Source organism: Rhinatrema bivittatum, chromosome 9 (assembly GCF_901001135.1).
Source record: "Rhinatrema bivittatum chromosome 9, aRhiBiv1.1, whole genome shotgun sequence".
In the NCBI taxonomy this organism is placed as follows: Eukaryota; Metazoa; Chordata; class Amphibia; order Gymnophiona; family Rhinatrematidae; genus Rhinatrema; species Rhinatrema bivittatum.
Window position 1 is genome coordinate 193,093,993 of NC_042623.1, and position 23,075 is coordinate 193,117,067.

General features: G+C 43.3%; 1 protein-coding gene across 1 annotated transcript in view; it reads right to left on the bottom strand.

Moving 5' to 3' along the window:
* LOC115099326 (probable cation-transporting ATPase 13A4) overlaps nucleotides 1-23,075 on the bottom strand; it is a 118,738-nt gene that overhangs the window by 60,957 nt on the left and 34,706 nt on the right. Inside the window, exons 2-9 of the mRNA XM_029616910.1 lie at nucleotides 19,040-19,213; nucleotides 17,334-17,480; nucleotides 15,077-15,147; nucleotides 11,880-11,960; nucleotides 9,458-9,527; nucleotides 5,047-5,181; nucleotides 4,084-4,156; nucleotides 2,431-2,562 (exon numbers count right to left, since the gene is read on the bottom strand). Coding sequence (XP_029472770.1) covers nucleotides 2,431-2,562; nucleotides 4,084-4,156; nucleotides 5,047-5,181; nucleotides 9,458-9,527; nucleotides 11,880-11,960; nucleotides 15,077-15,147; nucleotides 17,334-17,480; nucleotides 19,040-19,213 — 883 coding nt within the window. The remainder of the gene's footprint in view (nucleotides 1-2,430; nucleotides 2,563-4,083; nucleotides 4,157-5,046; nucleotides 5,182-9,457; nucleotides 9,528-11,879; nucleotides 11,961-15,076; nucleotides 15,148-17,333; nucleotides 17,481-19,039; nucleotides 19,214-23,075) is intronic.

Consider the following 23,075-nt stretch of genomic DNA (forward strand, 5'->3'; position numbering starts at 1 on the left):
AGCACCAAAGAGAGCTAAGGACGAGTACAGGTGGCGCCCGAGTAATAGTAGGCCGGAGACTGAAAGGCCAAGTCCAGGAAGATACCAGAAGACATAGAAAAGAGCAGACTGGCATCAGCGCAGGCAGCAGACGTGGAATAGCAGTCAAACGAGCGAGGGTCAAAACCAGAAGTCAGTCCAGAGCGTAGTCCAAAGCTTAGCAAGGGTGAAAGCCAGAGGTCAATCCTGAGCGTGGTCCAGATGCAGCAAGGATCAAAACCAGAGGTCAATCCTGAGCGTGGTCCAGATGTAGCGAGGGTCAAAGCCAAAGGTCAGTCCTGAGCGTGGTCCAGACATAGCAAGGGTCAAAACCAGAGGTCAGTCCAAGCAAGGCTAGGAAGGACCAGGAATGGGTCAGGAACAGGAACCCGGAACGGAGTCAGGATCAGGAACCAGGAACAAAGACAAGTACAGGAACCAGGAACGAAGTCAGGATCAGGAACCAGGAACAAAGAAAAGACGAGCAACGAGCACACGACAAGCATGGAGACCTGTTGCCAAGGCAAGGAACTAGTGGCGGACCCTGCCTTAAATAGCAGGGCCAGTGATGTCAACATCCAGGGCTGCGGGCTAGTTTCCCGCCACGACCCCTTTAAAGGATGACAAGATGCACGTGCGCGCGCCTAGAAGACAGCAGGACACTGGACGGCGGCATCTCCCCGCGGTCCACATAGGGAGACCGGCCAGGAGCTGGGGAGGTCTGCAGTGGAGCCAGGGACAGCCGAGGAAGCTCGGGAGCATAGGTGGCTGCCCACAGCCGCGAGGGAGGATGGGCCAAGACCGGGAGCCGGGCGCCAGAGGTGAGTAGGCCTGGATGCGCAACAGAGAGAGAGAAGAGAAAGAGAGGGTCAGAGAGAGGGAGAGCCTCTGTGAAGACCCACTGATTTCTGAAGTTTTTATACCAGTGTAAGAGGGGGCATTATGAACTCGGGGTGAGATTTGTGGGGTGAGTTTGGTTTTAGGGGGCAGTTTAACATGCACAGTCATATGTACGAACAGCACAGTTACCATCAATGAGGATTTTATATAGTTTGGAGGGATGAAAGGTGAAAGAAGAGTAGATTTGTACCATGTTCTCTCTACCTAGCTTGATTACAGCTAGGTAGAGAGTGCATCTCCCAGTCATTTTGTTCCTCTGACTCAGCAGAGCACCACCAGAACATTCTGAATGCAGTATTTAATCTGTTGCAGAATAACACTTTTCCTGCTCTAAACACATAAATATTCATCTTTTTAAGACAAAAATTATACTTTTTCACTGTCAGCTAGGTAGAGAGTGCATCAAGCTAGGTAGAGAGAACATGGTACAAATCTACCTTTCTTTCATTCCTCCAAATCACATAAAATCCTCACTGATGGTAACTGTGTTGTTTGTATGTGTGACTGTGCATGTAAAACTGCCCCCTAAAACCCAACTCTTCCTATAAACCTCACCCCGAGTTTCTAGTGCCCCCTCTTATAGTGGCATAAATAGTTAACTCTAGAGAGTTTGTTCATTGTAAAATGATGAGTCTAGGCCTATAACAACTACTGATCACAGCAGCCAGAAAAATTGTACCTCCTGGCCTGGCACTGGCACTGAACTTTACACTGTGCAGGTTGTGGTGTTGCTGGTGCTCCTGAGTGATGTCTGACATCACAGGGAGTAGGGCTACTGTGGCAGCACTGGTACCTCAAAAGTACAGGGACCAGGACAGTCACAGCCTGATTCGCACCCCCTAAGAACAGGCCTGTCTACAGCTGATTTTAGTGATGCAAACATCCGCCAACCAGGAAACTAACTGCTACCAAAGGTGTCCCAGAACTGAAATTGCCAGGCAGCTGTATTAGCAAAAATGGCCCGACTCCACCAGCAGAGGTGCCATGTCTTCTGCATGAATGGCAATTACAAATGTACTATGGTTCTTTTTTTTTTAAATGGTTAATTCAGGATAGGAATGAAATTAGTCTGCAATATTACTGTGATGCATGTTATTTGTTTGCATGTTTTATATATTTATGGTCTTCTGTAATCTGTTTAGAACAGATGTCCTGGGAATTGGGTGGAATATAAATATCTGTAATAAATAATAATAATGATCCTGATAAATAAACTGTGTTGTAGGCGATTTAAAAGAATGGCTACATTTTATGCAAAGCCATGCTGGATGTCTGCCCTTTTTATTTAAATTATAGCTGGGACTTTACTGCGTTACACGACTAAGAAATGTACCAAAGACCCATACGATAAAGCAATTTCTATCCTTGCCACACGTGAATGATTGTGTTCGGTCCTGAAAAGGTAATGAATCAGGGCCGGCAGTCGGCACTTGCACCCTGCGGGAGCAATTCTCTTTCACTCCTCAAAGAAGCACAATTTCACAGCGGCTAAAAGGAAAGAGGAGACGGTACCTGTGAGCATGCCTTCGTTTAAAATGCAGACCCCATTAATTAATATGGCGTCGCACGACAAAAAGAACTTCTCTCCCTTCAAAATGATGACATCTCCGGGGACCAGGTGCCGGGACTCCAGCTCACTATATTCTGGTGGAAGAAAGGAAAAGCATACATTTTCTCTCATTTTCAACTAAAACAAAACAAAACAAACAAAAAAAACAACCCTGCAGTAAAATTTCTTAGTCTTGCCGGCAACCAATTGTGCGGTTCTTAGGTCCTCCTGATAGGGGCCATGGGCGTCCAAGTGACATTAAAAATCACTTGGCAATCCTGAGAGGCAATAGGATTGAAAAGGCCTCTAAGGGGAGGGTATTTTTTTATGATAATTTGTTAGTTTGCAGTCTGCTCCAGCTCCCTAGTGAAAGTGGAGGGGAGAAGTCAGAAAGTAGTAGAGATTCTACTTATTTTGTATTTATGCTTTTGTGATGGTTGTCTTTCATGATTTACATTCTTAAAATCGTTTAGGTTTGTGTTGGGCCCACTGCAGCACATGTCAAGTGCCTGCCTTGCTTGCAGAATCACATGAATAAACCACAATCAAATGTATTTATTTGGAAAACTTGTAGCTGTCTAATCTTGGATATTTCTTCTACTTCTTTTTAATAATGCAATAAATACACCCACCACTTATCAATATCGTTTGCTGTATTATGTTTGCTTGTCTGTTATCGGCAAAGTTTCATATTGTGTCTGAGGATCACTCAATAAAAATTGTATTACAAAAAAAAAAAAAAAAAGAAGAAAGCTGGCAGACTTAGTCCTACAAATTGGGCCTGATTTTCTAAAGCATTTACATACGTAAAACTGGATTTTATATATTTAAATGCACTTTACCCATGTATGTGGACTATACGCACATAAATGGCTTTTGAAAAGTGCTTCGATAGTATGGTACTTTTGTATGCGTAACTCCATTGAAAATTCACCTGAATGTTTAGTACAGTATCACACCCTCCAGCAAACCTTTCCAAAGATTCCACATATATCTCTGCGGAAAAAATACTACGTACTGTACCCAGGTCTGTTATCGTCCCTGACTCTCTCTAACGCTCTCTTCAGCCGACTTGGGTAGATTTTCCACAGGGCGTGTAAGTGCAGAGGTCCCACATGCCCATTTTTCAAGCCCAAGGTACCCACATACATCAGATAACTATTTATTTATTGTTGCTGATTCCTGAAAACAATCAGGACATCTTACAGGCATTACATAATAACCATAGCAGAAACGTACGGTGAGACGCCGATATATTTTAAAATGATGGTGCAAGTCTGGGCTTTTTCAGAAATTCAACACACGTGCATAGTTTCTAAACTCGCTTCCAAAACGACTTTTTTTTTTTTTTTTTTTGTGAAGCCAGAATTATACGGGTTATGAAAATGCATACATGCTTTCAGGTGGCTAAAAGTCCACTTAATGCATTTAGGGGGTATTAACTATTTTTACCTGTGTAAAAGGCACCCAAGTAAGGCACAAATATCATTATTATTATTCTTCGCCTTACCACTTTCATTTCACGTCAGTGCAGGTTTCTTCCACTGTCTTAAGCTACCTTCCCTTTCCCTCAGCTTAACCTTTTACCCTAAGTCCATGGTCCAGAAATCACCCACCTCCATTCCTTCTGCACACTGTGACTTTCACGTTGTTATGGGCCTCCACTAGCTTGTGAAGTTTAACGGATTGCTGTGAATTGAGACGGAAACATGAACCATGCATTAAACTAATAGACTTATTCTATGCAATATGGCATCATTTAACAAGCCCAAAAATTTCCTTTCCAGTTTTATAAGAATTAGAATAATGGTTTATACTTGTGTCCCCCAGTTTGCTGTAGGATGTACTCTTCGTTATTATTTTAGTATTTATTTGGTCGCATATTCTGCAATTCCAGAAAATACGCTCATAGTGGATTACATAATCATGGTAACCAAGCTCCTGCCACTGTTCACTGGCTAGGTTTGGATTATTTATTTATTTTAAAAGTTTTTATCTACCGCAAAATGGTCAGGGTCTGGCCGTCTAGGCGGTTTCCAGTAAAACATACATAATTTAAAAACAAACAGTATACATTCTTTAAAAAAGTAGTAAAATTAATAATATGTGCCCTATAACAATAAAATTCTAACAAAAGTAGGTTCTTCCTAACTTGAGAAATTTTAGCGTAAATATGGAAGTGAGGCAATTTTGACATAAATATTGTAGAGAGGTATTTTCAATCAAAAATTGACATATAGGGCCTCATTTTCTAAAGTATCATGCTAACGGAGGGGTGGGGGCTGAAGCAGGGGGGGAGGGGCGGTCCGGCAGCGATCGCACCTCCGTGGTGCGATCGCTGCCGGCATCGTGCCCAATAACTACACCTTAGAAGGTGTAGTTATTGGGCGCGTCCCTTATCACGTGCGAGCCGCTTAGAAAATGAGGCCCATAGCTGGCAATAAAGAGTATAGCACTTATTAACAATTGATTGCCTTATCCAGATCAGATTTGTACCTATACTGAACAAACTGATGAGGTACTAACATAAAAACAAATCTATTTCGTTTTCAGCACACACATATTTGTGAAAGACTTACCATTCTAAGCTCGTATAGAGACAGTGTAATGGTAACCGTACACAAGAAGAGGATGGCGATAGAATATCCTAGATAACCTTGAGATAGCCAAAGACCCACGGTGAAGAACTGGTACATATAAAACAGATTGATAACCTGTGTATATAAAAATAGCACTCAGTTACTATAAGTACCTGCATGCGGGGGGGGGGGGGGGGGTTAAAACCAGGACTGGATCAACCTGTCCTGAAAATCTGGAGCCAGTTGGCAACCCTATCTTCATTAAAAATTTGACTGTGGCAGAAGAAGAATTGCAGCAGGTTGAATATCATCAGATATTTGCATGTTTAAGTGGCTCAGGAATTGTTTATAATGGACGTTATATGTAAGTATGTAAGTATCTGACTAGACAGCACCATAAAATCCCTTCTGAGATATCTCATACACTATATGGAACTTACTGATTGTAATGTATATTCCAGATCAAATAGTAAATATATCTACGTATAGTTCTGCTGTGGATTTCCATAGTACCCGATAGGGATGTGAATCGTTTTTTGATGATTTAAAAAATCGTCCGATATATTTTAAATCGTCAAAAATCGTTAGAGGCACGATACAATAGGAATTCCCCCGATTTATCGTCAAAAATCGTAAATCGGGGGAGGGGGAGGGGGAGGGGAAGGGGAGGGCGGGAAAACCGGCACACTAAAACAACCCTAAAACCCACCCGACCCTTTAAAATAAATCCCCCACCCTCCCGAACCCCCCCAAAATGTCTTAAATTACCTGGGGTCCAGTGGGGGGGTCCCGGTGTGATCTTCCACTCTCGGGCCACGGCTGCGTTAATAGACAGGGCAAAGGTAGCGCCGGCGCCATTTCGGTTCCTGTCCCCCGACGTCACGAGCGCAGGAGATCGCTCCCGGATCCCCGCTGGACCCCCAGGGACTTTTGGCCAGCTTGGGGGTCCGGGAGCGACCTCCTGCACTCGGGCCGTATTGCAAAATGGCGCCGGCCATATGGCCGGCGCCATTTTGCAATACGGCAATATGACCCGAGTGCAGGAGGACGCTCCCGGCCCCCTCTGGACTTTTGGCAAGTCTTGTGGGGGTCAGGAGGCCCCCCCAAGCTGGCCAAAAGTCCCTGGGGGTCCAGCAGGGGTCCGGGAGCGATCTCCTGCGCTCGTGACGTCGGGGGACAGGAACCAAAATGGCGCCGGTGCTACCTTTGCCCTGTCATATGACAGGGCAAAGGTAGCACCGGCACCATTTCTATTAACGCAGCCATGGCCCGAGAGTGGAAGATCACACCGGGACCCCCCCACTGGACCCCAGGTAATTTAAAACATTTGGGGGGGTTCGGGAGGGCGGGGGATTTATTTTAAAGGGTCGGGGTGGGTTTTAGGGTTGTTTTAGTGTGCCGGTTTTCCCGCCCTCCCCCGATTTACGATTTAAACGATTTAAAAAAAAACAAAATCGCGACGATCAGATTCCCTCCCCCCCCAGCCAAAATCGATCGTTAAGACGATCGATCACACGATTCACATCTCTAGTACCCGATGTTCATCTCAATGCTTCATGGGGTCTTCTTTGTACAAGGCCTTTCTCTCCTTTGCATATGTACTGTTTAGAAACCCCATTGAGCATTTCTATATAAAATGTCCTTTGGGGTCATACAGGAGTTGTAAAAATCTTCAGAGGGATAGCCATGTTACTTTGGTGTAGCAAAGATGACAGGAATCGAGTGGCAGATGCATCTGATGAAGTGGACTCGGTCATTGAAAGCTCATGCTTTAATAAATTGGTTAGTCTATAAGGTGCCACTCGATTCCTGTCATTTTTAAGAGTTAAACAGAAACTTAGGGAAAAATATTTTCTTTATCCTTTTTCAGGAGCTTGTCTGCCATCTTCAGACTACCAAATGCTTGTTTCTATGCTCCATTTTGCTTTCTTACTGGGTTGACGATGTATCAAAATTCAAAGGCATTGGCTCAGTGTGCTGCGGCAGTCAAAAACGCAAACAGCATGTTAGGAATTATTAGGAAGGGAATGGTGAATAAAATGGAAAATGTCAGAATGCCTCTGTGTACAATTCTGGTCGCCGCATCCCAAAAAGGATATAGTTGCGATAGAGAAGGTGCAGAGAAGGGCAACCAAAATGATAAAGGGGATGGAACAGCTCCCCTATGAGGAAAGGCTGAAGAGGTTAGGGCTGTTCAACTTGGAGAAGAGACGGCTGAGGGAGGATATGATAGAGGTGTTTAAGATCATGAGCGGTCTTGAACAAGTAGATGTGACTTGGATATTTACTCTTTCAGATAGGGGTCACTCCATGAATTTAGCAAGTACCACATCTAAAACAAATCAGAGAAATTTCTATTTCATTCTATATATAATTAAGCTCTGGAATTCATTGCCAGAGGATGTGGTTAAGGCAGTGTAAATTAAAAAGGTTTGGACAAATTCCTGGAGGAGAAGTCTATTTACTGCTATTAATCAAGTTGATTTTGGGAATAGCCACTGCTTATTAGAGATGTGAATCGTGTCCTCAATCGTCTTAACGATTTGCAAAATGGCGGCGCAAAATGGCGCCGGCTGAAGACAACACGATTCAGTTGCAGGAGACCGTTCTGGGCCGCCGCTGGACCCCCAGGTAATTTAAGACATTTGAGGGGGGGGGGGTGAGGGAGGGTGAGGGATTTAATTTAAAGGGTCGGGGGTGGGTTTTAGGGTGTTTTAGTGTGCCGGTTTTCCTGCCTTCCCCCGATTTACGATTTTTTGACGATAAATCGGAGGAATTGGTATTGTATCGTGGCCCTAACGATTTTTGACGATTTAAAATATATCGGACGATATTTTAAAACGTCAAAAAACGATTCACATCCCTACTGCTTATTACCAGCATTAGTAGCATGGGATCTATTTAATGTTTGGGTACTGGCCAGGTACTTGTGACTGAATTGGCCAATGTTGAAAACAGGATACTGAGCTTGATAGACCCTTGGTCTGACCCAGTATGGCAATTTTTTATGTTCTTAAAGCCATGGCATACGTAAATATGCCAAATAGTGCATGTTATAGCTCATGCAAAAAAAAAAAAAAAGCACACACTATTTGGAAATTTTGTACATACTAATTTTCCTTTGCAAACCCCTTTGCAAAATTTATGCTAAATCATATAAATCAGCTCAATAGCAATTCAACAAAACAGCTCCAGCCATACCAGAGGAAGGTACCAAAATGATGTCAACTTTGACACTGTCCTCCAAGTGGATGGTGCTATTTTTAAAGGATCAGGAGGACCTGGATAAGTCCCAGGTGGGCTGGATTAGATTTCTGGTCTGGGAGTTGGGCGGGGGGGAGGTCAGAGGGAGCCAGAGAGGCCCAGCTGGGTGGACCCGGGCCCTGAGTTTATGTTTGCTGGGTGTGAACAGGGCCGGCGCATCCATTAGGCGAACTTCGGCGGTTGCCTAGGGCACTGAGCCGTAGGGGGCGCCAAAGAGCAGCCAAGTTTGCCGCAAGCGGGATACGCTTACGGCAAACAGAAATAGAGACTGTGTGCTTCTCAGGGCTGCGAGCAACACACAGTGTCGCGCCCCACCCATCTGTTTCGGCGCCGACTGTTTCTATTTCTCTTTGCCGCGAGCGGGATAGGCCCCGCTTGCGGCACCACGTGGCTGCTCTTCGGCGCCCCCTATGGCTCGGCACCTTGAGAAGCACACAGTCGGCGCCGAAACAGGTAGGGGGGGGGGGCAGCAGCACAAGGGTCGCCTAGGGCGCCCAATACCCTTGCACCGGCCCTGGCTATGAAGGGGGTTTTGAGAGCTGTGGGAGGCCTGTTTTTTCTTCAAAGTCACAAATATGAAAAAAAAACAACCCACAAATTTTTGAGGATTTTCATAAGATGCCATTTTCAGTTTGTTCTGTTCAGGTGAAACAAAAAATAAGTTCATTTGTTGCATTTTTTTGCATTCGTTTCAAACAAACGTCCATCCTTAATAGACATCTCAGTGTACTGCCTGCTCAGAATGCAGTTGAGAATCAGTTTAGCACCATCCCAGTACCTGAATGCAATCGGCTTTGAAGTATCTGAAAGGGGGAATATATAGAACAAATACTTGGATAGGTCAAAATAGCAAAGTAAGAACTTAAGAAAACGTCCATTTAACATATGCTAAGGAGTGAAATAAAAATCAGAAGAAAAAAAGGAGAATGTTAACAACAATACGTATCTTGCCTGCTAATTAAATTACCACTTTGGTAGGGTTGCTTCCTTAATTCTGAGTGTGGAAAGCTTGAGACAGAGTCTGGGTTGGAGCCATATCTATTAATGACGTTATTCTACATGTAAAATGGACGTTTTACCTGTATGAAAGCATTTCTACTGTGCGTTCAGACCTAAAACAGAACAAGCAGGTTGCAATGTGACTTACCTCCTTGAAGAATAGTTTCCACAGGGGAGCTATTTCAACTTCTATGGTGTTGGGCCCACATACCACCCTTCTGATGGATTGAAATTAAAAGAGTTCATTAGTACTGCACATGTACTTCAGTCATTTTACTGTGCATGAAACACAGAAACATGGAAACATGACGGCAGAAAAAGACAGTATGGCCCATCCAGTCTGCCCATCTGTCCAATTAATTTAGCATTATAATTCTCGTTACTTCCTTAGAGATCCCCCTGTATTTATCCCATGCTTTCTTGATTTCAGATACTGTCCTTGTTTCCCTCACCTCCACGGGGAGGCAGTTCCATGCCTCCGTCACCCTCTCTGTAAAGAAATATTTCCTAAGATTACTCCTGAGCCTATCCGCTTTCAACCTCATCTCATGATCCCTCGTTCTAGAGCTTTCTTTCCATTGAAAAAGGCTCACCTCCTGTACATGGATACCTTTGAGATATTTGAATGTCTATCATATCTCCCCTATCTCGCCTTTCCTCTAGGGATCTTTAAGTCTATCCATATATACTTTAAAATGAAGACCACTGATCATTTTAGTAGCCACCCTCTGAACCAAATCCTTTCTGTTTATATCTTTTTGAAGTTGCAGTCTCCAGAACTGTAGACAGTATTCCACGTGAGGTCTTGCCAGGGACCTGTACAGGGGCAATATCACCTCCCTTTTTCTGCTGACCATTCCTCTCCCTGTGCAGCCAAACATCTTTCAGGCTTTCACTTTCATTTTATCCTCCTGTTTGGCCACCTTAAGATCATCAGATACAATTATTCCCAGATCCCGCTCTTCCTTTGTGCTTGGAAAAATTTCACCTCCAACACTGTAACTATCCCTTGGGTTTGTGCATCCTAAATACATTACTCTGCATTTTTTAGCATTAAATTTTAGTTGCTAGACCTTAGACCATTCTTTGAGCTTCGCTAGAGCCCTCCTCGTGTTTTCCACTCCCTCCTGGCTGTCCACCCTGTTAACAGATTTTGGTATCATCGGCAAAAAGACAAACCTTTCCCAACAACCCTTCTGTTATGTCACTCACAAAAATGTTGAAAAGAACTGGTCTAAGGACCAATCCCTGAGGCTCACCATTAGTAACACCCCCTCCTCAGAGAAAACTCCATTTACCAGTATCCTTTGTTGCCTCCCACTCCAGAAAGTTTCTAACCCAGTCAGTCACTCTAGGATCCATTCCAAAGACACACAATTTATCTATAAGTGTTCTGTGTGAAATTGTGTCAAAGGCCTTGCTGAAATCCAAGCACACTACATCTAGTGATCTAATTCTCTGGTCACCCATTTAGAGAAATTGATCAGATTGATCTGACAAGATTTACCTCTGTTAAAACTATGCTGCCTTCCCAAAATTGCACTGTCCTCTGTTTTACCAGCAATTCTATTAGTTTGCTCACCACAGACTAACTGGCCTGTAGTTCCCAACCTCCTCCTTACTTCCACTTTTATGAATAGGAACCACATCCGTCCTTTTCCAATCCTTCGGAAGTACTCCTGACTCTAACAAAGCATGAAAAAGGTCAGCCAGCGGAGCTGCCAGGACAGTTCAAGTTCCCTTAGTACCCTTGGATGTATCCCATCCAATCTCATCACCTTATCTACTTTTTTAGTTAACATCTCGCAAACACACTGTTCTGAAAATCGATTGAGGTTTATCTCACTTCCAGTCTTGTTTGTTTTATGTGGTCCTGCTCCTGGCCCTTCCACAGTGAACACCGAACAGAAATATTTGTTAAGCAATTTTGCTTTTTCCTCCTCAGCCTCTACATATTCTTCCCCTTCACATCTCACAATGCCACTTTTGCACTTCCTTCACTAACATATCTAAAAAAATAATCTTGTTGTCGTGCCCCCCCCCCATTTTACTGTATTTGCTATTTTTCTTCTATTTTAATTTTTGCATTCCTGACTATTTTCCCAGCTTCTCTTATTTTTTCCAGATATTGGTGCCTGTCTTCCTCTTTCTACGATCTCTTGTAGCTTATCAATGCTAACCTTTCCTCCCTTACCTTGTCACTTACTTGTTTGGAAAGCCATAACGGTCTCTTTTTCCTCTTCCCTTTATGTTCCTAACAAAAAGATGAGATGTCCTTATGATATCTCCTTTCAGATTTGTTCACTGCCCTTCTACTTCCCATAGATTTTCTCATCCAGCTAATGACTCCTTTACTCCCTGAAGTCTAGGACCCTCATCTTAGAATGAACCTTCATCTCTTGCATCCTAACATCCGGTGGTCACTGGTTCACAGATGATCATCCACTATGCTTATCCCCTCCAAGTTTCTTACTCTAAACCTTTCAAAATTGACTTCTTGGTTATACTGGGCAAGATGAGCTGCAGTCCTGCAGCTGTTTAGACAAGAAGTTCAATATTAAATGCGGTACCTGAGATCCTCCTCTTCTTTCGTTAGACCAGCACCAAACTTGCCGTGTATATCAGAACAGCTGTGCTCCTCTTCCAGCGTGCTGGAAACGATTCCAGTAAGAATGCTTTAATTAGTAACTCAAGGGACTCTGAAAGCAACTTTGTATCTTTGAAAAATTTCAAAATATACCACCAAGCAGGGGAAAATTTTCCACAAATTAGCGGGTAGAGGGAGGGATATCCAACCTCAGCCTCAATTTCCTCTTGTCTATTTATTTACAAAAATGTATAGTCTGCCATCTCGCTAGACACTCTGTTCAAGGCGGACAACAACACATAAAATAACACAGTCATAAAATGCTAATAAATCACATATTAAAAAACATAATAAAACAAATTGTGACTAAGAACTAAAATTCTAACTAAAAACTAAAAGCCTCATTGTATAACTGAGCCTTTAAAGCTTTCCTAAAACACTTGTAGTCCAAATCTAGCTGCAGATTCCCAGGGAGATCATTCCAGGGAGAGCGGGCCACTTGAAAAAAAGCATGACCATGGGTCCATTGTAATCTTGCAGATGAAGTAGCAGAAACTTAAAAGTTGTTGCCCCCTGGAGTGTAAAGAGCACCTGGGCTGGTATAAAGCAATAACCTTTACCGAAACCTCAGGCCGGTCTCCATGTATAGCTTGAAGCACCAAGATCAAAATCTTTAATTTGACTCTTTGCTCGATAGGCAACCAATGGAGATCCCACATTATAGGAGTGATAAGGTCTCTCAAGGAACTCTGGGTCAGCAAGCAAGTGGCTACATTTAACAAAAGCTTTAAGAAGCCCAATATAAAGGGCATTGCAATAATCCAATACCGACAGAACAAAGGAATGTATTAATGTCCTAAAATCGTTTTTATCCAGAATAAATCTTAAGCAGCACAATTTGTACAGCTTAAAGAAACCCAATTTCACTACCTGCCACAATTGGGGCTGGAAGGAAAATGAGCTGTCAAAGTAACCCCCAGCCAACTCTACAGGATCAACAGCTACAGCCTCTAACTGAATTTTAGAAGGAAAGAAAAAAATCATTACTATACACAAAACCAACCCATTTTGTTTAAGCCAATGGTTCACCATCTCTACAGACATGGAAATAAATTTACTAACCTCCTCCATAGTAGAGTTTACCAGAAATAACTGAAGATTGTCAGCATTTGAGATGTGCTTCGTTTAAAGGTCGGGCTTTGGATCAGCCGCTTCGCGAAAAATTTCATTTTCGCACCGTTTATTTTTTTTTTCCAGCAATTTCCGCCAAAGTGCGTTAGTGCGCACTAACGAGTCTTAATGCGCATTAACAACCAGTTTGTGCGCACTATCTCAGCATTAATGCGCAGTACACTGAACGAGATAGTGCGCACTAGCTAGATATTAATGCGCATTAAGGCTCATTAGTGCGCCCTAATAGAACTTACAGAGCACTAAGTATGTGTTAGTGCGCTGTAACTAATGATAGTGCACACTAAAAAATGCAACTTAAAAGGTAAAACATATCAATTCAGAGGAGTTCGTTAGCTAGAAAACAGTGCGCACTAATTGGTATTACTGCTCACTAACAGATATTTAGCAGGTGACATAAAGTGCTGGCAACTTTCATACTGGCTCGAGGGCGAACATTGGCACATGTGCACCAAAGCGTTTTCAGGGATGCGGTGAATTTTATAACTTGCATGCACATATGCATGTCTGTTATAAAATAGCTTGGACATGCACAAATGTGCGCACAATTTTATATAGGCATGCATCTGGGAGTGTGAATCCCTCTTCTCTACTTCATAAATCGGGGGATATCAAAAGGGGTGCGTGCCCACGCCACTGCCAGTTTCACCAGTTCGCCCACCAGTTCACCCAGTTAACATTAGGTCCTCCAAACCCCCCTGGTTGAATTGCCTGCACTCCCTCCCAGTTACCCCACATCCTTAAAGCCCCTCAGGAATGGCTAGTTTTATATTTTAAACTTACACCTCGTCCCTAACAGAAGGAAACTTATGTGGCAGGAGATCTGGGCACGCTCCCAGGTGCATAAGCGTTTGCACGCACATCTCTTAGCTGCGTCCTGAAATGCCCATGTCCCAACCCCTTTTTTGAAAACTTTCGAAATGTGCACGTAGCAGGAGATATGCGCGCATCCGGGCGGCTTTTAAAATTCGGTGGGTGTGCGCATCTCCTGATTTTGATGCACGCCGGGCTGGACAATAGCGGGGATGGCTTTGATCCCTGGGGGACCTTCTAAACTAATCGGAACCCAATCCGACCCCACTTGACCCACCCACACCAGTTAAGAACGGCTGGATGAGAACAACTAAAACAGTGTCTAACCTTGCCCCCAAGGTTCAAGACTGATTGTTTCAATGTTGACTCCTTCTGTATCCAGCTCTCTATTGGATTACTGCTCCCTCGCTAACTTTCGTGATGGCAAAGTATCTTGCATCATTCGGGTTCATTGGATCAAAGATAGATAACCACATCACCAAAGCACTATCCTAGATATTAGTAGCAATGTACTTTAGTTTGAAAATGATTCAGAAATTTGTTGTTTGGTGTCATTTTTTAAAGAAAAAAAAATCAAATAGAGTGTTTTTCCATTTCAGTGCATGCTAAATGGTTTTAATGTGCACTAAACCCATTCATTGCCAGTGTAAACCGTTTAACGTAATAAAACAGGAAAACAGAAAGAAAACAACTCACCAATGAAACAAAAATAAAATACCCTACACAACCCCATTAGTTTGCACTCAAGATATGTTTCAATTAGGTGATCAAAGAGTTAAGAAACGTGACCTCTATTCTTATTTAACACATTCAAACACTGGAGCAACCTAACTACATCACTTGAGTTTCTTAAGAACAGGTAAGGCAAACATTCATCTGAGTTAGTTAGGGTACAGTGGGTCCCACTTGGAGAATGGGTAAGGGGCACTCGATAACTTTTAAAGGGTCTTCTTCTGTCCTATTCTTCCTCCCAGAAGTCATTTTATTGGAGCAATGGGGAAACTGGGCCATCAGAAAAGTGTAGAAGTTTTCACTGCTGCTACCAGAGATGTAACTGCTACCTGGAAGAATGGGGGGCTTCCGTTTCCCAGAGCCGTTAACATAATAACATGACATCCTTCATGAATATTAAAAGCATTAGAAAGGTTATGAATTGTTTTAAAATAAGACCCTCACCCAATTTTCTTGAATTGATTGATGGTGTTGTCCCAGACATACCGGATTTTCTGCACACGAATGTACTTCACCTGCACAAATATCAGTAGCACACCACACGAATATTAACATTAACAGTGCTCATCGCTCAAAGAACTGCTGATGCTACCTTATAAGGGTCTTGCAATGCAAGATGTGTTTCTTTATTATGAACTACTGAAATCATCTCGCCATTTTCTCTTGCATAGCTACAGTAGGGGGCTCTCTACTAGCCTGCGGGACTTTTCATGTAGGATTGGCAATTTTTCTCACAATTTTACTACACATACAAACAAGTAGTGTACCAAAATTGCATGGAAATGAAATTTTGCAAAATGATAGCACCACCCAGGACCGGATTTCGGCCCGTGCCCTGGGTGCCAAATTCTGAACATTCCCTCCACTGCTCTCTGGTTTCCAGGCACAGGAGAAGGAGGCAGCCTCTTGTTTTAAGGTCTCTGAATGTGGGTATTGTCATCTTAATTCCAGCCCTGGAAACACCTCATGAAATAGTGAACTTTTTAGTGAAATCCGGCTGGAAGGCGATTTTCACACATTGGATGTTTGCCCAATTCATAATTAATTAGTTGCAGTGTGTGATTTTGCCCTGCACCAGTTCATTAACTTTGAATTTGAATAAAAATTTTACTATGTGCTAAATTTTACTATTTGCAAACACAAAAAAATGTTGCAAATGGTGCTTTGTATGCTAAATGCCAAAATAGTACATGTTGTTGTGAATATCAAGCACTATGTCAGAATTTAGTACACAATGCAATATTTGTGGTTTTCCGTAGTTTAGTACATCACCCTCATAGTGAATTTTGGTTATCTACAAATGTTTAACAAAAATATTATTAAAGTGCTACCATGTCTGTAGCATGCCCAGTATTGGGTGCACTGACTGTACAATATCGAGGATAAATATTTCGTTATGTATGGGTGCTTGTTACATAGTCAATGAACCCCGAGGAGTTGCGGAGCCTTACTATGGGACCAATGGCCTGAGCATTTTTCTCATAGATATAAAACGTGAAAAATTCTTTGGTACATCAGGCTCTTTTTATGATATGACTCATCAAGGTCACAACCAAACCCCAGTCCCCTGAAAATGAACAATGTCAGAAAACTAATGGAATCAAACATCTGAAAGAAGTTATTCTAACCAGCTTAGCAAAACAAACTATGGTTTATAGTTTATTAAATTTGATATATTTCATATCTAAAAAATCCAAGCAGTTTACAAGAACAAAACCATACATAACATCAACACAACATAAATGAATTGAGAAACACAATAGTATCAATATTCCTTAATGCCTAATCTCAGAGAACAGAACTAGAAAAAATCGAAATGGACCCGATGACAACTAGTGATATATATTGGGAGGTGAGATAATAAATTCAAAAATTAAAAGCCTGGGGTGAAAAAGAAACAGGACTTGACACGTTTTCTGAGGTCTGGATAGTTCAGTTCCACCTGGATAGCAGCTGGCAATGCATTCCTTGGCAGACATGCTCGATAACAAAACTAAGACGGTACCTTTTAAACAGCTGCGTGGGCGCACCTGCATGCGCGAATGGACGTGGCCATTTTATAGCGGGCGTGCATACGTGCGCTCGCAGTTTTGTAGAGGTGCACGCTTGTGAGCGCAAATGCCGGCCCTACCGCGTAAGTGTGTGTGTGTGTGGGGGGGGGGGGGGTTCAATACGCACGCCGATGCAATAACCAGTTTACCCGGTCCGTTCCCAGTTTGCCCAGGTAAAGGCTCCTGGCTTCATAACCCCCCTCTAATTAACCTTCCTCCCTTTTACCCTGTTAGCCCCTGACTCTTCAAAGTCCTCTGACTAGCCTTGATATTTTTATTTTTAAATCTACACACCATCCATAGCAGAAGTGTGGGGACGCTCCTCCCAGTCCCCAGGTTTGTGTGTGTACCGGGAGATTTGCGCGCACTCGGGCGCTTCTTAAAATCCACGCAGCGCGCGCTGGCCCGCGACGTGTGAGCATCTCCTGGTTCTGGCATGTGTGGGGCTTTAAAATTCACCTTAACGTGCGTTTGGTGTGGTGATCTCTAAACGAATGTCAGTAGGTTCCCATTGACCCGAAAACAATTGCACAGGCTGAAAGCTCCGATTTTGAAGTGTATGGGTTTGCTTTCCCCAAGTTTGGGTGCGTACGTGAGTATGTCGGGGTGCCCAAGGATCCGTAGGATTGCAGAAAATGGAAGTCACGTACCTTTAAGCCCGGTCTGGTGGTGGCTTTGTGAATGAGGGAGGTTTCATCGGTGATGATGGAGTCCACTGGTTTTCCTTTCGCTGATTTTGCCACAGAAGATAACGATATCCACCTCACCTTTTTCCTGGTATATCTTTTACCTCCATCCTTTTGTGCAGAGAAATACAAAAAGAAAGATAAAAGTAAAGAAACTCAGTGTCTTTATTACTGTAATGTGAATGCACATTTTGGAAAAGTCTGGTTTACCACTGGGTTAGAAAGCCATCAAGGTAGAATAAGGGGCAGATTTTAAAAAATTACGCCCGCGCATACTTTTGTTCGCGCAACCGGCGCAAACTAAAATACGCCGGATTTTAATAGATCTTTTAAAATCTGGGGTCGGCGTGCGCAAGGCTGTGCAAAATTGGCAGCCAGGCTGCGCTGAGCCGCACAGCCTGTCTCCGTTCCTCCCGAGGCTGCTCCGAAATTGGAGCGGCCTCAGAGGGAACTTTCCTTCCACCTCCCCGCACCTTCCCCTACCTAACCCACCCCCCCAGCCCTATCTAAACCCTCCCTCCTTTGTTCGAAAAGTTACGCCTGCCTTGGGCAGGCGTAACTTGCGCGCGCTGGGCTGGCTGCCGGCGCGCCATGTTCCGGTCCAGGGGCTGGTCCGGACGCTATGGCCACGCCCCCGGGCCGGAACCATGCCCGCGGCCCCGCCCTGATGACGACATGCCCCCGACACGCCCCCTCAGGAACGCCCCGGGACTTACATGCATCCCGGGGCTTTGCGCACGCCGGCAGCCTATGCAACCTAGGCGTGGCACGCGCAGGGGGAGCTTGGGGCATGTTTTTGGGGGGTACGCACGTATCTTACGCACATACCCCTTTGAAAATCTGCCTCTAAATGAATAAATGCAAAAATAAAAATGTCACAGTCATATATTGACTAGCAGTAGTCATTATTTGATCCATTTTTTCTCATTTTGAACTCCATTTACTCTGCAGTATTTTATCTACAACATACATTTTTTCAACATTATATAATGGAAGTTTTTTTTTTTTTTTAATCTTTTATGGAGGAAGAACGATGTTCCCAATCCAGCTCTGAAATGGTAGGAACTGGAGTTATTTATTGTTTCCCATGTAGCCCCCTAGCTCAGAGCTTCCCAAACCTGGATATCAGCAATGAATATGCATGAGACAAATTAGCATATACCGGGTTTCTAATGTGTGCACATTTATCTCATGCATATTCACTGGGGACATCCTGAAAACCTAAGTGGCTGTGGGATCCCCAGGACTGGCAATGGGGAGCCCTGCTCTAGCTCATGTGTCTCTTTAGTTGTAACTGGCTTGGCGTGCTTTTGCGTAAAACAAGGGATAAATACAATAAATAAATAAGCACATACATTTAAACATTTTAGCAATTCAGAACAATTCATCTAGTTCTGGAGAGGCTGGGCCTGTCAATAAATTATTGGCATGCAAAGTGGCAAAACTGAAAGAAGGGCAGATGCCAGGATTATCAAATCTCAGCTGAGTAACCTTAAGCACGGGAGATAAAATGTGATCAGCCCAGGGTCACGAGAATGCCAGCGGTGGATTTGTGTCCCCAGGATGGGCTCCAGTTCTTCGGAACACTTGTTCGCGGTTCCAATAGGGCCCGCAACCTCCTCCCCACAGCAGAATACAGGCCCCAGAGCATCAATAGAGAATATGCATACCGTTTCTCGAAGCAATATAACATTCGCCTTTTTCAAAGAGCACGGGGTGCAGTTAGCCCACACGCTCCACTCCGGCTTCCAGTAAAACAGAAGCAGAAGGATCCCGCCAGACAAGATGTAACCAGCGATGCATAACCCAATCCAAACAGCACTCAGCCTGTAGCCATAAATCTCCTGCGGAGCAAGAAGAGAGGCATAAACATTTCAGTTCTCAATTAGCATCAAACCCGTTGCATTTTCAACCTTCCATTATTCTTGGAAATAAAGGTCGGCAAATAAGTTGTAGCTGCCACTTCTTTTTTTTTTTTTTTTTTTAATTATATCTTTATTGATTTTTCCAAAATTAATACAAATACATATCCTTTACATTCAGTACAATTTGAATTTCTTCAGACTGCATACTTTCCACTATTATTCTTTTTATATCAATGAAATAACTGTTATCTATCAACTAGGAGAAAACCAGAGGCCAAATAAACAGATAGGGAGAATCATAGGAAATCTTTTCATATTCATTAACATTTCATAGTTACTGCACAATATTTATTCTAATTCACTAGATATTGGGGATGAGGTAGGTAACCTTCTCTGTTCCAAACATTTTTTAATTGCTCAGGTAAAAAGAAAATAAACATATCCTGCTCTTTCTTTATTAAACACTTGCAGGGAAATCTCATGTTAAATGAGTAGCCCAAAGACAACACTTCTTGACGGAAAATCAAGAACCCCTTCCTCTTAAGCTGGGTCGTACATGATAGATCGGGGAAATTTTTACTATATTATCATGAAAGGAAATTGGATATTTAGAAAAATATTTTTTCATTACCTTATTTAAATCAAGAAAATTCATAAAGGAAACAAGTAATATTCCCCTGTCTATTATCTGATCACTAGAATTCTCTAAGAAATGTATAAGATTTCCTTGAAAAGGCAACTCTGTTGTATTCAGGTTGTCATTTTTCTTAGGCAAAAAAATAACAAACACTTATATAAGGCAATTCCTCTTCTGAAAGAGACAATACTTCTTTCAGGAAACACACCAACGTCTCCATCGGAACCTGCCCAACCACCCGAGGGAAGTTGAGTAGGCGAAGATTCAGACGTTTGGAATTATTTTCAAAGTTCTCTAATCTCCTAGACAAAATTTCTCTATCCTTAACTACTGCAGCTTGAAATTCCATAGACTTTTTGCCTGCTTCCTCAAGATTTTTAATTCTCTCTTCAGATTTTTTCACTTCATTTTGGATTACCATTATATCCTGCTGACTTTTACCTGCTATAGAATCTATCTTTTTTTCCAACCCTTTAATATTATTTGACATTGTCACCATCAAGTCCCACAACAATTCTGGTGTTACCACCGTGGGGCGTGCCATAATCTCCAAGGGCTCCCCACCAGGCAGAAGATTTTCCGCTCCAGACACAGTCGCTTGAGGGGCCTGACCCTCCAACTCAGCCCACCTCCGTTCCTGTTACTGGATTTCTATCCCCTAAGTTAGCCAAGTCAAACTTGACACCAAGGGGACTTATCTGCTCCAGTGATGTCCCAGGAGACGCCATGCTCGCCCTCTGCAATGGTGGTAAACCCAGATTGGGACTCAGCGAAGCCTCCTCAATGGATCCAGTCCTTCCTCCCACGGGTTCTGGATCAGCTGTATCCTTGACTGCTGGGGTGTTTTGTGCAGGAGCTGACATATAGCGAATAATCTCCTGTTGTATAGGAGATGGGACATAGGGGGATATACCCTTACTTTCCCTTTTCGTTTTGGAGGCATGCTTCCCACAACAGTAATCCTCAAAACAGGAGGTTCGCCTATGCACAGCTAAACTGTGATTATTATTGGCCTCTGTGGCAGGTAAACCAGCAGAGATTCCCCATTAAACCATTCTAAACCAAACTAAGCCGGACAAAGCCGAACATAACCGCGCGCGCAGCTTTGGCGGCGTGCCGCTGTAGCGCCGATTTTATGGGTGCTGGCGGCTCGTCCTGATGACGTCAGGGCCGGCGAAACACTATGACAAATGAAAGTCAGTGGGGCTCACCTCGGTGAGTTTCTCTGCTTCCCGGTTCAGCTGCCAGCTGCCACTTCTTTAACGGACTAACAATACATGCAATTAGCCTTTGAGAGCTCTTTTTCTTTCATAGGGCCAAGGCAGAATGAACCAAGATTATATTAGCCAAAGATGCAAGTAAATGACAGGTTACCTAACCTTAGTGGTGTTTCTCTTCAAAGCTCTAAAGAGTTGTAAATGAAAAGGATTGGAGCCGATGGGGATGGAGGCGATGTCTTAGCAGACAAAAGAGAAAATAGGTGGAGTAGCCTAGTGTTGGAACAGTATACTGCCAACCAAGGAAGTTGGAATCCTTTAAACACTCATGGTCCTTGAGCAAGTCACTTTACCCTCCGTTGCCTCAGGTACAACCTTAGGGGATGCAATGTTCGGCAGAGCGCACAGTTTAACCCTCAGTTGTGGGCAAACCTTACTGACAATGCAGCAAGGAGTTTTGTGCATTAAAAAAATGGGCGTTTAAGTTAGTGCCTTCACATGCAATTTCCATGCTAATGATGGTATTAGCTATAGCTATTACCCCCCAGTACAGAGTTACACTGGAAATTTTAACCATCCGAAGTGGAGTAAAGTTTCCAGGGCTAATGTTAGTCTGGGAGTGGATACTGGAGTTCTGATTCCTCTACCTGTCCTTGGTATTTTATGTATAGAAAACATGGTTTATTTACACAAAAAGCATGTTTTCCATGCATATAACATGATTTATGTGCACAAAAAATGCTTACTGTGCTGAAAACTGTTTGAGTGCACATAACATATTTTCAGGCTGATACAGAAAAACGCGCGGGCCACTCTTCTGTGCGCGCGATATAGAAAGCCCAAGTATGTAAATTAGGGCCCACGGCAGCTGTCAGCGGGTTTGACAGCCGACGCTGACAGCCATGGGTTTGGAAAATGGACGCCAGCTAAATTGAACGTCCGTCTTCCAACCCGCGGGCAGATTTTAAATTTTTTTTTAAAAAATTTTTATTTTTTTTAAATTTTGGGGCCTCCGACAATATCGCTATGATATTAAGTCAGAGGGTGTACAGAAAAGCAGTTTTTTCTGCTTTTCTGTACACTTTCCCAGTGCTGGCCGAAATTAACAATTTCTGAAAGTAAAATGTGTGGTTTGGCTGCACATTTTACTTTCTATATCCCGTGGGAATAACTAATAGGCCCATCAACATGCATTTGCATGTTGCAGGTGCTATTAGTTTCGGGGGGGGGGGGGTTGGCCGCGCATTTTCGACATGCTATTACTGTATAAGGGGTAAAAATAGCGCGTCGAAAATGCATAGCCAAACGCAGGCTAACAGTGCGTTCCGCCGGAGCGCACTTTACAGTATCGGCCCGTTTATGAGCATAAAACATGGATTATGTACACAAAATGGTTTTCACCCATAAAATATATGTGCACAAAAAATACTTTGAGGTGAATTTTAAAAGGCTGTGAGCGCCAAAATCAGGAGATGTGCGCACGTATAGGACATGCGAGTGCCCAGCGAATTTTAAAAGCCACCTACATGCGCGCGCATCTCCTGAGGCACGAATACCTCACTCTAAAACGTGTGGGTGTGATTTGGGTGTGCCGTGGGCATGGATGTTCAGGGGCAGATTGAGGCCAAGAGATATGCGGAGAAAAACGTATGCATTTGGGTGCGCGCTCAGGTCCAGTGCTGCGTAATTTTACTTCTGTTATGGATGAGGTGTAAGTTAAAAAAACAAAAAATAAAACAGGCATCCCTGACTGTTTTAAGGGATATGGGGCAACTGGGGGGGAGTGCAGGCTATTATACCAAGGGAGTTTGGAGGACCTAGCTTTACACTGGACGAACCGGTAGATAAACTGGCGAAACTGGTCATGGCGTGGACTAGCACTGGCTCTAAAATCACCCCACTTGTGTGACTCAGATCCAGATGTGCGTGGCTGTACATGCCCAGTTGCAAAGTAAGTATTACACATACGCACCCCCAGGCTATTTTA